The sequence below is a fragment of the Stigmatopora nigra genome, chromosome 20 (genome assembly GCF_051989575.1).
Source record: "Stigmatopora nigra isolate UIUO_SnigA chromosome 20, RoL_Snig_1.1, whole genome shotgun sequence".
Classification (NCBI taxonomy): domain Eukaryota; kingdom Metazoa; phylum Chordata; class Actinopteri; order Syngnathiformes; family Syngnathidae; genus Stigmatopora; species Stigmatopora nigra.
The window spans coordinates 8232330-8247831 of NC_135527.1; the positions used below are offsets into that span (position 1 = coordinate 8232330).

Sequence of the window (15502 nt, forward strand, 5' to 3'; positions counted from 1 at the left end):
AAAGACCGGTGACCAAACATCCGAGCACCAAGTCCTCGCTTCCTATACAAGGCAATCCCCCGTTACCTGGAAGGAACTGAAATTGGGTTCAATCTAGATTCAAATTCACTTCTTTATCTTCCCAACAATCGCTAACCCGAACCAGATCTGATTCATAACCAACTCCAAACAGGCAGCAGGACCAAATCCAATGTTGGAAGATAAAATATTGGAATGATTTTCTCAGCAAAACACACTTTAATCATTTAGATTTCCATTATCGCCGTTTCCTGGGCTCATTACTCAACCTTGTTCCCTTGACTGCAGAGCTGCTGGCCAAAAATTTCAACCTCCACAGACCTCCATTGCATTGTTTTTGCGCCAGTGACAGTGCTAGACGTCCAATCAGAAATAATACAATATATATATATAAATATTTAGGGTGCGAAAGACAAAGAAGTCCAGCAATTTCAGCAAGTCCAGGCAAGATTAAATGGAAAATGGAAATAGCCAGACTCAATTGACTACGGTAAAAGAAGAGCGGTCTTATATTGTATCACCGTGTGACTAAAGCAATTTCACCTAAGCGAGACAGCGCGAACGGGATCTCCAAACCGGCTGTCAGTCACACAAACCGAGCCTGGAGAACGAGCGTCCAATTCCCTCCCGCTTCAGCGACTTTGGCAAACGCCAAAAATAAACACGAAACGCCCGTTGTTCCAGTGTAGCAGAGTCAGCAAGCCCATGTCGAAAAATATAGATGAAAAACATAGAATTTCAGATGAACACTTTGTCGGGGGTGGGCAGGTGTCTAACTCACAGCCCGGGGGCCAGATTTAGACCGCCTCCTCATTTTGTCTTGCCCAGAATGGGCATTTATATACATATACACATACGTGTACACATACATACATATATAAGCACATATATTCATACATACACTTATATAAGCACATATATACATATATACACATATATAAGTACATATATACATACATACACATATATATAAGTACATATATACATACATACACATATATATAAGTACATATATACATACATACACATATAAGCACATATATACATACATACACAAATATTTAAGCACAAATATACATACATACACATATATACATACATACACATATATATAAGCACATATATACATACATACACATATATATGCACATATATACATGCATACACATATAAGCACATATATACATACATACACATATATAAGCACATATATACATACACATACATATATAAGCACATATATACATACATACACACACATATATAAGCATATATATACATATATACACAGATGTACATACATGCATACAGTAGGTCTTAACATTCAGCCATTTGTTTTCTTAAAGAGCCTGACAGCTGATGGAAGGAAGGATCTTCTACCTGCAGTGAGGGTGCATCCGTCTATTGCTGAAAGAGCATTGGAGGGACTCCACAGACTCCTCCAGAAGGTGGTAAGTGCTGTCCATGATGCACAACATCCATTACAAATGAAAATTCAATTAGAAAAGACCATTTTGAGATTAACAGTGTCTCTAAATTAGTCCTTGACTATCAAAATAGTTTTTTTTCAATAGAAAGCTAAGCTAAATAGATTAGCGAAAAGAAAATTACCATTTCAAAACATCCATTCCAACCAAAAAACATATTTTGGACAATTCCGAGGTCACTCACATCCCTAAATGACTTTCCGCATACGTAGCTACGCAAGCGTGGCGTTTCCCTTACACCCGTTCCATGTTGCTAATTATGCTAATCTACCATTTTTATCCCCCTTTGCCACCGTTTTTTTCGTACCTTTTTCCGACCAGCGCACCTGCTTCATCCAGCTGTCAATTATCGTGCCCAATTACAAAGTGGCACACAATTAAGGTCCGCCTTCCGAGCCGGCCCAACGCCGGTAATGAGTTTCCTCAGTCGTTGATCAAAGTCACCATCGCACTCTACGCCCCGCACTTTAGCAATTATTTTTTTTTGGCTCCCCTGTGCTGCCATTTTGACCCCTCTTGAGTCGGCTTCTATATTTATATGCTAAAGCATCAGCATTTTCTACCCGAGGGGAAGGGGGAAAAAAAACGGATAATCCTATTTCACTGTTATGCCTTGACAATTTTTGACAGAAGGGTGCAAACACGCCGGCTCGCTCACTGCTCGTAATTCTCAGCCCGTCTTTTTTACTATTTTTCCCATCACTGTTCGTTGCCGTCCAAGTCGGAATGCTGTCAGTTTTTTGGAGGATAACTGAGGTCTTCTGCCGTCTTACTAGAGGATGATGGGATGGAAATATGAGTGTTCAGAATGGAGGCGACACTACTATTTTATTTAACTGGGTAATTACGGAATTGGGTGTTTTCTTCAAAATTGGCGAGCTCTTTCGGGGTGAATTGTAAATAGAAAATTTAAATTAAAAAATAACAAGTCCTGTTTTCTGGAGTATAATAGCTTTTAGTTTAGTTTGGGTCTGAGACTTATTCATTTTTTAGTCTATAGCTATTCATTAACTTCAAATATGTTATACTACCTGTTGCCTATTATGGATTGGGTTGGATAACTTTATTTATCCCGTATTCGGGAAGTTTCGTTGTCACAGTAGCAAGACGGTAAGATATAACCACATATATACATACACACATGTATGTAAGCACATATATACATATATATAAGCACATATATTCATGCACATACATATATAAGCACATATATACATACACAAACATATATAAGCACATATATACATACACAAACATATATAAGCACATATATACATGCACATACCTATATAAGCACATATATAAGCACATATATACATACAGATACATATATAAGCACATATATACATGCACATACATATATAAGCACATGTATACATACAAATACATATATAAGCACATATATACATGCACATACATATATAAACACATATATAAGCACATATACATACAGTTACATATATAAGCACATATATACATGCACCTACATATATAAGCACAAATATAAGCACAAATATAAGCACATATATACATACAGATACATATATAAGTACATATATACATACACATGCATATATAAGCACAGATGTAAGCACACATATACATACACATACATATATAAGCACACATATACATACACATACATATATAAGCACATATATAATACATACACATATATAAGCACATATATACATACACATACATGTAAAGGCACATATATAATACATACACATATATACATACACATAAATGTACCTGTATCCATACAGTAGGTCCTAAAACATTTTATCAGTTGTTCTGTATTTACTATTACTTTAACATATGATATTTGTATGACCTATCATTTTTTTAATCCATATCCTTTGGCTACTGCGACTTATTCTCAGATCCAACCTTCCCTCAGAAAAACAGGCAAATTACTTTTGATCTGGCCAATCTGTACTCTGGCTTTCCTACACGGAGGCGGGGCAAATCCCTGAAAGTCAATCAAGCAGGAAAAGCGGCAGCCATAATTCCTCTAGGCGATGCCAGCTTCTAATGGCCTCTCGTAATCAAGCACCCCCATTACGCACACGGCGGAGGGCCCTTTTTTCCGAAACGTCCTTTCCCTCCGCGCGCCAAGTGCACTCGCGAGGGCGCCGGCGCTTCATTAGCTTTTACGCGTTGCGCTCGGTGTTTGCCGCAAGACTCGCCCGGTATCCACGGCGGAAGTGGTCCCCGTAGAGCCCTCCAAAGCCGCCATTAGCGAGTTGGCGACCGCTCTTCCTGGTCTTGTCGCTAAAAACCGCATGACGGGGAGAGAATTAGTTTGCTCGGGAAGGACTGGCGACGACCTGGGGTTGGATTCCAGAAAGGCCAGACGGCACGCGACGTCCTCCGCATGGCGAGTGACATTAGATGAGCGAGACAGATGCTCGGGTCGCGGTAGCTCATTAGTTAAGGCCGTAGAGATTGACTACGTTGCCATCTGCCAGCTCAAATCCAGCCTACCTGCTTCTGGAACGATGTGGTTTTGAGCAAACAAAAGACTCTTGGCCTTTGTTACTAACTTTATTCCCTTTTGCTTACTTCCACGTCACCCCATAGACTTCTTTAGAAGTACTTCTTCTCCCACAACCCGTACTCTGTCTTGTCTCTAGGGCCGGGAACTCTTTGGCTGCCATTGAAGACTACCTTGGACCTTGAAGACTCCATTTTGGGCCCATTCATGTGAAACGTTTGCAGTTTTCCAGTATTTTTGCCGTTTGGTCGCCGGTTAAATGTACTTACATATTGAAGAGTACTTATATATTAAACAGTAATTAGATATTAAACAGTACTTAGATAGTAAACAGTACTTGGATATTAAACAGCACTTGGATATTAAACAGTACTTACATATTAAACAGTACTTACATATTAAACTGTACTTACATATTAAACAGCACTTAGATATTAAAGACTACTTATATATTAAAGACTGCTTAGATATTAAACAGTACTTACATATTAAACAGTACTTAGATATTAAACTACTTGCATATTAAACAGTACTTACATATTAAACAGCACTTGCATATTAAACAGCACTTACATTTTAAACAGTAATTAGATATTAAACAGTACTTACATATTAAACTACTTGCATATTAAACAGTACATACATATTAAACTACTTGCATATTAAACAGTACTTACATATTAACCTCTCTCTCTTTTAGATATTAAACTCTCTCTCTCATGAATATAATTTTGAGAGCTGGTTTCAACACCAAACTCTCTCACCATTTGACCGGTGACCAAAAGACCAGCGACCAAACGTCCGAGCACCTGTTTACCCTTGTCATGACAAGACTATCCTTATTTTGTCTCTTTCCAGAGTTTTACTCCAAATCCAGAATCATCCTACTCCAAGTGACCTGACCAGGAGTCGGATAGCGATCAAAGCCGAGTCATCGATACGTCACAACGCCTTACTTACACTCCCGCAAAAGGTGCCACCATTTTGTTTGTATACACAGCACGTGTGTATTTGCGAGCGTGAAGCACAAGTCGTATCCCAGGGATTAATCCGATCCATTATCTGGCAGGGCTCAGGGCAGACCAATCGATGGTGTTCTCGACGGCTGTTGAGGAACTTCCCGGTGTGACCAGGTGTATCACTCAAAGCTGTCAGAGGGCACCTCTGTACTCTCTCCGACTGTTGTCTCGTGGTCATCTTTCAGCGCCGTGGACGACGCCGGACGTCCGATCCATTTTCTACGGGAAAACGGACATCTAAAAAGACTTTGAAGCCATTAAAACGGTAAAAAAAAATTCGGTCTTGGACTTTTTGGCCCAAAAATTAGCAAATTGTAGTTGTTTTTGACCGTTATTGTCTTTTTAAGTCACCTCTACATCGTAAAACAATTTAAGGTTGGTCCACTAGTCATCATAGACCATTAAAATGGGTGATCATGTGTTGCCATGGCAACAACAGAGCCACTCTTTGCCTCATTATGAGCCACTTCACACAGTATAGATGTTTTTTTTTCCTCTAGGCCAATTGGTTTTGGTTCAAATTGATTTTAATTTTTTTTAATAAGTCTTCAATCATAGTACTTTGACTCGTAAGTCTAATTTGTTCAATTACCCAGATGATAATTCATTGTACTCTGATATTAAGTCAATATTTTTCTATTGAAATTTAGTTCTAGATTGCCTTCTTTCATCATTAGCAATAGAAAATGGATATTCTTCAAAAAAAATGGTGAAAACTCAAATTAAACCAAACTATATGGTCATATGTCATCATTTACTGTCAAGTATGTAAAAACCGTGTTCCTACTTCAATTTCTTGACCTTTTTAATTCAAATTTGTTAAACAGGGGGGAAAAGCATGGGAACCAAAGCTAGCCTAACATATGCTAAAGCAGGAGTAGGGAATCTATGGCTCGGGAGCCGTATAAGGCTCTTTCTATGGGTGCATATGGCTCTCCACTAACCTGAGAAGTAAAATATGCACCAATAGTAACGAAACTGTCATTTAACCTACCTCTAGCACCACTTTAATCCCAATTTAGCATAATCTCATTGATTTTGATTGATTAACAACAGCATAACAATGTTGTCAAAAGAATTCCTACACTTTTTGTACTTTAAAAGTGATAAAATGACCCAAAAAATCACAAATTTCCATGTATTTTTACTTCTACAATCCTGAAAATGGCTCTCAAAAAATAACATAATAAAATATGAATTATTTATGGCTTTTTCTGTAAAAAAAAAGCTTCCCCGACCCCTTGTGCTAAAGTGTTGTCAAACAAACAGAAAATTGTCAAGTATCACGCTCCATGAAACAATTTAATTGTCTGACATTAATCCCGAATACGATAACTTTACGGGAAATTATGAATGCTACGTCAAGCCGCCATGACACGGAGCAAAAGGGTGGCGTCCGAATCCTTCAAGCTGAAGGGAATGAAAGGAATGATGATGATGGGGGTGGTGGGTGAGGAAGAGGGGGATCAAAATGGCAGGGCGGTTATGAGATGCCTTTTCAAGATGCCGCCGTTTCGGACGCCGCGCCAGTCAATCACGATTACAATAGCTAGGGGGAGAAAGACGAGAGCGGCGGCCCAGAAAGAGCACCGGCGATAATTACAATGCGAGGGACAAGATAATGGGAAGGCGCCGCGCCGCGTCTTGTCGCTCCAATCGCTTTGCGCGTCGTCAACGCCGCCGCGTGACAACCGGCAATCACGGTTGGCGGTGACGGGAAGCAAAATGAATTCATGTGAGCTCGACGCGTTCTCAAACGGACAAAAGATGATTCACTCAACGCCGATACAACGGGAATCAGACTCAAAACATTTGGAGTAAATATCGAAAATGTGTTTTGACTCATTTCCAATTCAGGTTCAACCCCAAAAGACCAATCGTTGTATCCCTCTAGAGTACACTTGAAAAATGGCCGTGTTAGTTTCTGCTAATTCAATAACAGAAGGTGGGCTTTAATGGGTTTGTTTTCCCAGTATGGGTTAATTGAACAAAGTTGCAAAACCAGTCTGGTTTTTGGCGCCTTGTTTATGAGCTTTTTGATCGGAATAGTCCACATTATTCCTATAAAAGTAACCAAATATGCTATTTTTTGTAACCTGTTCCTTGATGTTGAGCTTTGACTTACTTGAAAAGTCAGCAAAAGTGAAGAAATTGCGCTTAAGCAAACATGGGTAACTGCTGCCATCTGGTGGCAAATTATAGCCATTGCACCCTGTCAGGATTTGATATTATTAGGCACTTTAACAAAAATGGCTGTACACCTATGTGTTTGTATATATGTGCCTATATATATGTATATATGTGCTTATTTATATATGAATATGTATATATGTGCTTATATTTATATGTATATGTATATCTGGGCTTATATATGTATGTATATGTATATATGTGCTTATATATGTATTTGTATGTATATATGTGCTTATATATATGTGTGTATATGTATATATGTGCTTATATATGTATGTATATGTATATATGTGCTTATATATATATGTATATGTATATATGTGCTTATATATGTATGTGTAAGTATATATGTGCTTATATATATGTATGTGTATGTATATTGTTGGGTTTATTCTGTAATACTATTATATATGTGTGCATCTAATCATATTATATTGTACCAGGTGTCAGAGGTAAGTATTAATAGAAATATAGACTTGAACGTATGGATTTTGATACTGTTCTGCTATACGTACATTTTATAACACTATACCCTTTTTGTTTTTAGTTTGTAGGTCCTAAAATGCCATAGTTGGTGAATCCTCAAAAAACCAAACACTTCTTCTCAACTTTGGTTGGACATCCAGTCTTTCTGACGTCACTTAGCGGGCCGGACTTTTCCGCCTGAGATGCAAGACAGGGATGGTGTGGGGTAAGGGGGTAGGAATAGATTGTGGGTTGATATACAACCCTTTTCCTCAACCTTGATTGTTCTCTGATGTATTCTGCGTGAAGAAGAGCAAGATGATAAGCGGGGATTACGTCTGCGTCACTTTGCAAGGTGGCGGACCCTGGGGGTTCACTCTGGAAGAATGCCAAGGGGACTCTGATGCACCTATTCTACTTTCCAAGGTAAAATCTCCTTTTCATACCCACATTTTGACCTGTAATTCTCATTTTCAGCCACGCAAACTACATTCAAAGCACCTAAACTAGTTGATCTCCGGTACAGACTCAATGCTGACCCTTGAATTAGTTTCTGAAAAGTTATAGAACTGTATTTGACTAAGTGTTCTACCCCTTATATGGTTAAGTTATCTTCAGAAGTAAAGGTATGTGTTCCCCCCCAAAAAGTGCCATGCATAACTTTGGCAGACTCACCCCATTACAGCTTGAAGGATCCACTGTGAAATGTCTTGTCCTTATAAGGGAACTTTTGTTTTCCTCTCTGTTCTGACCTGTGTACAAAAGCGATGAGCTCATTTGAAGGTTTTTTTCATCATTTAAAGCAACAGTTTCTTCACAAAGCAAAGGCAATTCATTACACCAATAAGGCTACGCTTGTCTAACTTCATGGAAATCTTCATTAGGTATCAAACCTTTTTTGGAGGTAACCCACCCACCCTCAGGGGGAAACCTTGTACGGCTTGGGTAGATGTGGAGGGTTTTATCAGCGCTATAAAGCTGGTCATAAAAATCACATTTCATGCATACAAGGCAGGGTCGTCTTGTTTTACGAGTGGTTGTCGTTTGGGTTTGCTTATGTTGGAGTGCTGAATTGTTTTGGATTCATTTGTTGGGGCCTTTTTTGTCAGGAGGGTTGAAATGGCGCCATCTAGTGGAGAGAAAGAAAGTTTAATATCTAAGAGAGAGAATTTAATATCCAAGTACTGTTTAATATCCAAGTCCTGTTTAATATCCAAGTGCTGTTTAATATCCAAGTCCTGTTTAATATCTAAGCACTGTTTAATATCCAAGTACTGTTTAATATCCAAGTGCTGTTTAATATGTAAGTGCTGTTTAATATGTAAGTTCTGTTTAATATGTAAGTATACTGTTTAATATCTAAGTATACTGTTTAATATCTAAGTATACTGTTGAATATCTAAGTATACTGTTTAATATCTAAGTAAAACTGTTTAATATATAAGTAAACTGTTTAATATATAAGTATACTGTTTAATATCTAAGTATATTGTTTAATATCTAAGTACTGTTTAATATCTAAGCACTGTTTAATTTCTGAGATAAGTTTAATATCTAAGTCCTGTTTAATATCCAAGTACTGTTTAATATCCAAGTACTGTTTAATATCCAAGTACATTTGACCGGCGACCAAAAGACCGGCGACCAAAAGACCGGCGACCAAACGTCCGTTCACGGAACTCTGGTCATGGATTGTCAATATGCCATGCTGGGATTTCAATTGTCTTATCAACATGCTGTTTTATGACCCATGGAAAGCAATCACAAGTGGACTAACGCTTCCTTGCCCTTTCATTTGAAAATGTTACTGATTGAGTAACGTGATGCTTCACAGGTGGAGGCAAGTGGGCTCGCTTCCCAAGCCGGCGTACGGGAAGGCGACAGGTTGGTGGCGTTGAACGGAGAGCCTTGTGCCGGTGTGGCGCTTTCGCAAGTCTGCGCCCTGTTGGAGACGTCGGATGGGTGTCTTCGCTTGCTAATCAAGAGGTAGAGCCAAGAAAGCAATATGGCGTTCAAATGCCAATGAGTTAAGCTCTGACATTTTCCCTTGCCAGATGTAGAGGGAAGAAGGACGCTTTCAAAATGAAGGAGTTCCAAATCCTCACAACCCAGGACGGCGTAGAGACCCCCCAATCAAACACGAGGGATCCCGGTGTCGGCGGAGAACCAGCATCTCCTCCACCTTCGACTCGAAATCCCCTCAGTTATCACGGAGTAGTGCAAGGGAGGGCGCCACCAGCATCAGCATCACCAGGGAGGGGCAGTGGTGGAGTGGGAGGCCCCGGGGTGAACGCCGGCACCCCAGGCACGGGAGGAGGGCCCCAACAGCTTCCCGACTCTTTTAGTCTCGCTTTCCAAATCTCTTCAGATGACGGAACGGTCGCCGAGGAGGAGCAGGATTCCGATTCCGATCCGGAGAAACCTAACAAACACAGAGCCAGGCACGCTAGTGAGTAAACTTGGGGGTGTTACTACATTTCTGTGTGTTGTACGAGTGTGTGGTTATATGTGTGTAGCTTGGAGGTTGTTTGACAGTGTGTGAATTCCAAAGTGAGACTGAAAATAGCACTGTAGGCATTGGAACTCATTCCCATTGCTTTTGAATGAATAACTTACTTAAACTAGTCGAGAAATGAATGGAAACAAAGCCTCTAGTGTTATTAATATTAAAAGACGTCATTTATTGTTATTGTTTATTCATTGTTAACAAAGATGAGGCTCTAAATACTCCCGCATTACGTCAATGATGACCGCAAAAGCGCTGTACTTTGATAGACACCAGCATGTGCACCCCATAGCCGTTACCTGATCCCACTCCTACGAACGGGGGTGCTTCAACTGAGCTAAAAAAGTGATTTGGACGCTCACTCGGAGTACTGTCCTTGTCACCTTCAGGTTAGTCCGGTAGAAAATTCAAGATTGGGTGAGTTTGCATGGAAATGAATTAATTATATTGATTTTTTCGATTGAAAGATTGTTTCGTTGTGAGTTAATACGAAAAAACGAATTCATTATTGTACGAAATGTGACTTGTTATCAGGCAATTCGTCAAATTCACAGCTTGTCATTTCTAAATAAGTGACTTTCCCGACTTTTAAGCATTTGATGGAATCCTCCGAGGGTGAATTTATGGGAATTCTGATTGAATGCAACACGCTCTCCACGGGTCAAAGACTTCTGTAATTGCTTTGCGGCTTTATGACTTAGCAATGAGGGAGAGAAGAATGCTAGGGGTGTTGCAGATCCGCTTGTAGTGTTTTATTGTTAACTTTCCCTGCCGTTACACCAAGTGTCCTCTCTTTGCAGGACTCAGACGCAGCGATAGCGTCTCCGACAAGCAACTGAAGGAGGCCAGGTCCAAATGCAAGCGAATTGCGCTTCTCCTTAGCGCCTCCTTGCCAAATCCTAACAACAAGGGCTTGTTGATGTTCAAAAAACACCGCCAGAGAGCTAAAAAGTACACCCTCGTAAGCTACGGCACCGGCGGAGACCAACACGACCACAGCACCGAAGAAGACGAGGACGAGATCGGTGTATTTGAATTCCCCCTGGACAACCGAGACCAATCAGATTCAGAAAATCGTTCCCGTCCCGTTAAAAGCGAGCTAACCATCCGCTTGGAAAACAGTCTCCTGGACGGTGAACGTAAGCAAACTGGGATGGAGTGTTTACCCGAAACCAAGGGGAAGGGCGCCATGATGTTTGCTCAACGGCGGCAACGAATGGACGACATCGCGGCTGAACACGAAGAGCTTCGGCGTCACGGGATACCCGTAGAAGGCGCGAAGGCGGAACCAGATCAGGCGTATATGGATGTGAATGTCCAACAACAATACCAGGAGCAGCAGTACTTTGAACAACAGCAATACCAACACCAAATACAACAACAACAGCAGCAATATCAACAACAAATGCAAATACAACAACAACAGCAATACCAACAATATCAACAACAGCAATATGAGCAGCAGCAAATGTATCAGCACCCTCATTTTTCAGGAGATGCTTCAATACAACCACAAAACAACGAATCACGGAGTTCTTTAGGTAACCGCACTGCAAAGCCGTTTACAGTCCAAAACATGGCTGCCTCTCCTTACTCTCCTGCCCTAAGTGCGACCGATCAATATTCTTTGGTCCAGGGAGAACAGATCGCTTCTCGTGACGAACGTATTTCCACACCCGCAATCAGGTCAGGCCTCCTCGATTCAAAGAGGCGGAGCCTAGCCGCCAAACCCATGTTCACTTTCAAAGAGGCGCCAAAAATGTCACCCAATCCGGAATTACTAAACCTTCTAAACATGAGTAACAAGAAATCGGGATTTGAGTCAGGACCCGAAGAAGACTACCTCAGCCTCGGCGCCGAGGCTTGTAACTTCCTCCAATCATCTCGCTCCAAACACAAAAACCCCCCACCGGTAGCCCCGAAGCCTGTGATTGATACAAGCTCCGCCCCTTGGTCTCCACAGATGGAAGTAACCAATCAAGGCATGCCAAGTCAGCATTCTGAAAATAGCCCAGCATGCGCACCTACCATTGCCCACGCTGTAGACCCCGCCCCTGCAAATATAAAAGAGCCCACCTCTACTGTACCGCCTTCTGGGCCTTCTGGGCCTTCTTCCGCATCAGCCCAACAACAAACATGGCCACCATTGAGCCAACAACAAGAAGGAAACCTTCACGCTAGATCTTCTCCCATGCTCGAACCCGGTAATGGAAGAATTTGGGATTCTACACCGGTAGGCCAGCAGCAGTCTACAATTTCACATTACCCGGCACAAGTACCCCCCCAAGAGCCACCTATGAGTCAATCCTCTCTCCAACCACAATGGGCAACTTCTCAATCCACTCCTAGTGCTCCCAATACTTGGACCCCCCAAATCCAGGCCCCATGGGATCAAGCAGAGCAAACACCATCACACACCCAAACAACCTGGTGTCAACCTCTAGAACCAGCACACTCTCAAAGAGACCCAAACTGGACTCAAACTCCAGAGGCTCAGGTAGAGCAACCTGGACCAAACTGGGGACAGCCACAAGAACCGATCCAGCATCAGGTGTCCTGGGCCCAGCCTCCAGCGGTCGACTCCCAACCCACATGGGCTCCACACGAATCCCAAACTCAAGCTCCTTGGATTCAGCCAGAATCTCAACCACAACCCACATGGAGTCAACCAGCCAACTCTGTGCAACAGGCACAGGCACCAGATAAAAATTGGGTTTCTACTCAACCCCAAGGACCCCCTTCTGCAATGACTTGGCCTTCCTCTCAAGCCACTTGGCCCGAAACAGCCCAACCTCCCACCAGTTTGAACACTTGGACACCTGTTCCCACCCAGCTACAACCATCTTGGTCCCAGCAGCCTGCAGAACACCCCCAGCGTCCCTCCAACACCTGGGAGGGCGAACCTGGCCCGCCCCAACACCAGGCAACCTGGATCCAGTCTGATCCCCCTCAGCCAAAACCCTCTTGGCAAAACACCCTACCACAGAGTGCTATAAATGAGCGGTCGCCAGCTCAAACCCCCAACAACACCTGGGTACCACAACCCCAACAACCCCCCAACACTCCCCCTTTAGCCAAACCTTGGAATACCCAACAAAAACGTGTCCCACAGCCTTCAAAACCCTTCCCCTCTGGTCACAGCGTTCCATATCCTATCAACCCCTTAGCCACCGTCCTAAACCCGTCATCCTCCAGTTCGGCTTACGAGATGCCGACCGTCCGAGGCAAAGGCGCCGACATGTTTGCCAAAAGGCAATCTCGCATGGAGAAATACGTAGTGGACTCTGAAACCGTACAAGCTAACATGGCGGGCCGATCCACATCACCAGCTGCCTCCTTACCAAGCGAATGGAAATACACCCCTAACGTACGTGCTCCGCCCTCACGTGGTTTCAACCCCATCCAGTCCCCTTCGTACCCCCCGGCCGCGATTAAGCACCCCCCTTCTAGCGGCCCTGTATCCAAAACTAAGAAAAAAGGCAAACAAGGACCTCCCCCAAAACCTCTAGACGTGGTTGACGTTATGAAGCATCAACCCTACCAGCTTAGCGCCTCCCTTTTTACATACGGGCCTGCAGCTGAAACTGCAAAGGAGTCTTCTCCTCAGCCCCTCGGTCCCCCCCAGAACCAGCAACCGACTCAACCGCCTGTACCACTTAGCGCTACATACCCGCAGCCGCCATACGAGGGCAACTCCCAGCCCAATCCCGATGATTATCCCCAGAAATCTTCAAGTGCTCCTTACTGGCAAGCCCACAGCCAACAAAGTCCCCAGTACCCACCTCCCCAGGTCCCTTACGAAGCAACCGCTAGCCCACCTTACCTTTCACCTAGCTTCCAGCAACCTAGCCACGCAAATGTAGCTCCCAACTATCCCGTGGCTTCCCCACCCGGCTCCACGACCGGAGCTAACCCCGGCACAGTGCCGAAACCAAAGTTTACGGCTAAAAAAAGCTCTGGACAGGTGTGGAAGCCCACAGTCCCTGAGTAGAAGCAGAAGTTTATTTTCTATAATCAAAGAAAAGTTTCATTTTTTTTGTCATTAGTTACGTTAAATACTCTGTAACTTTGTTAAAAAACCTCAATTAAAACTAAAAATATCTTCTACTATTCAATCTAAACTAACACCGTCCACCATTGGCACCCATAGGCGTCCAATCAGTTTTAACTGGACCTCACAGTCCGAATAGGTGAAGAAAAAAACCCAATCAATCAAATTTTGGAATCCTGCTTGCCCTCAAGCCATTTAAGTCTTTTTTTGTCAGCTGTTGCATCACGCTAGCTGTTATTTTTAACCGAGGTGCGTGCCTAGCAGGCTTAAATTTCACCATGAGCCACTATGACCCCCCTTTCCTACATAATATGCAGTATATATTCCAACAATACTATCATATGAATGTAACAATCATGCATTTATTTATATTTTTGCTTGTCTGCTGCTATATTTTTCATGTCTATCCCCCCCCCCTTTATGTTTCCTCTCTTCTTAACACAGTGCACTTTCTGTACTATTCACTACAGTGCCATTAAAGAAACTCCTATCCCTCTTTTGACTTTCATTTCTTTTTATTTCCTTTCTTTTTTACCCTATTTTGCATGCCTTTTTGTTTTCTTCTGTTCAAAATCCAACACCATTCACCCCAAGATCGAACAAAAAGCAGAAACAAACAAATAAGCCTCTTAAAATCTCACAATCTGCAAGATTCAAGCACAATTTCCACGCTTCTCCTTGTCTTGCACTACCTCTTTCCACCACTTGTCTGCAGCATTTAGCCTCATAAAATGAGTCAAAATGAGAAACACGTCTGGTCTGTTTCCCCCTCTAGGTGTCCGGCAGGAGTTACTCTCTTCCGCCTCTGGGTCAAGCACCCCCCACCAGCTACCGGTCTCCCACTTCCTCTGGAAGACACCCACCACCATCCAGGCAGCCGTCCTCCCTGGAGAAGACCCCCAAACCCTTAACCCCCTGGGAGGCGGCCTCCCGCCATCCCCTCGGTCTGGTAGACGAGGCCTTCTCACCCCGGGAACTTCAACTAAACCTATCCTCCACCATTCGCCTGGCAGCCCAGCGTAAGCTAGTCCCAGACCCGCCTCCCCAGTGGACATCCGGCGCCTCCCTACAGAAGACGGCCACCCCCTGGAACTGGGGGGTCGGTAACACCACCCAGCGTGTAGGATACGGATCCCTACCCAGGCAATGGCAGCCTCATAGGTCGGCAACCCAGTTGGGCCCCCCTTCCCAAGGGAGAAGACCACCAATGCAACAATCTTTTTATAGAAGCAACTACAATTGGCAGCAATAGGACGCAAAGAC

General features: G+C 42.8%; 1 protein-coding gene across 3 annotated transcripts; it reads left to right on the forward strand.

Annotated features, from left to right (window-relative positions):
- Positions 1-7901: 7901 nt before the first annotated feature.
- synpo2a (synaptopodin 2a) lies at positions 7902-15491 on the forward strand. Of its 3 annotated transcripts, XM_077742462.1 has the most exons (5): positions 7902-8108; positions 9517-9668; positions 9737-10131; positions 10989-13555; positions 15015-15491. In XM_077742462.1, exons 1-5 carry the CDS (start codon positions 8001-8003, stop codon positions 15489-15491), a joined length of 3699 nt encoding a protein of 1232 aa, XP_077598588.1. In that variant the 5' UTR covers positions 7902-8000. The 3 variants fall into 3 exon arrangements, with proteins under 3 accessions (XP_077598588.1, XP_077598587.1, XP_077598589.1); XM_077742461.1 differs by having other exon boundaries at positions 10989-15160; XM_077742463.1 differs by lacking the exons at positions 7902-8108; positions 9517-9668; positions 9737-10131 and adding an exon at positions 10570-10605 and having other exon boundaries at positions 10989-15160.
- Positions 15492-15502: the final 11 nt, after the last annotated feature.

Bases quoted from the DNA above. Each gene is read 5' to 3' on its own strand.
- synpo2a (XM_077742461.1), top strand. From the start codon at position 8,001: ATGATAAGCGGGGATTACGTCTGCGTCACTTTGCAAGGTGGCGGACCC. The intron at 9,669-9,736 runs GTAGAGCCAAGA...TTCCCTTGCCAG, and splicing joins CTTCGCTTGCTAATCAAGAG to ATGTAGAGGGAAGAAGGACG. The intron at 10,132-10,988 runs GTGAGTAAACTT...CTCTCTTTGCAG, and splicing joins ACACAGAGCCAGGCACGCTA to GACTCAGACGCAGCGATAGC.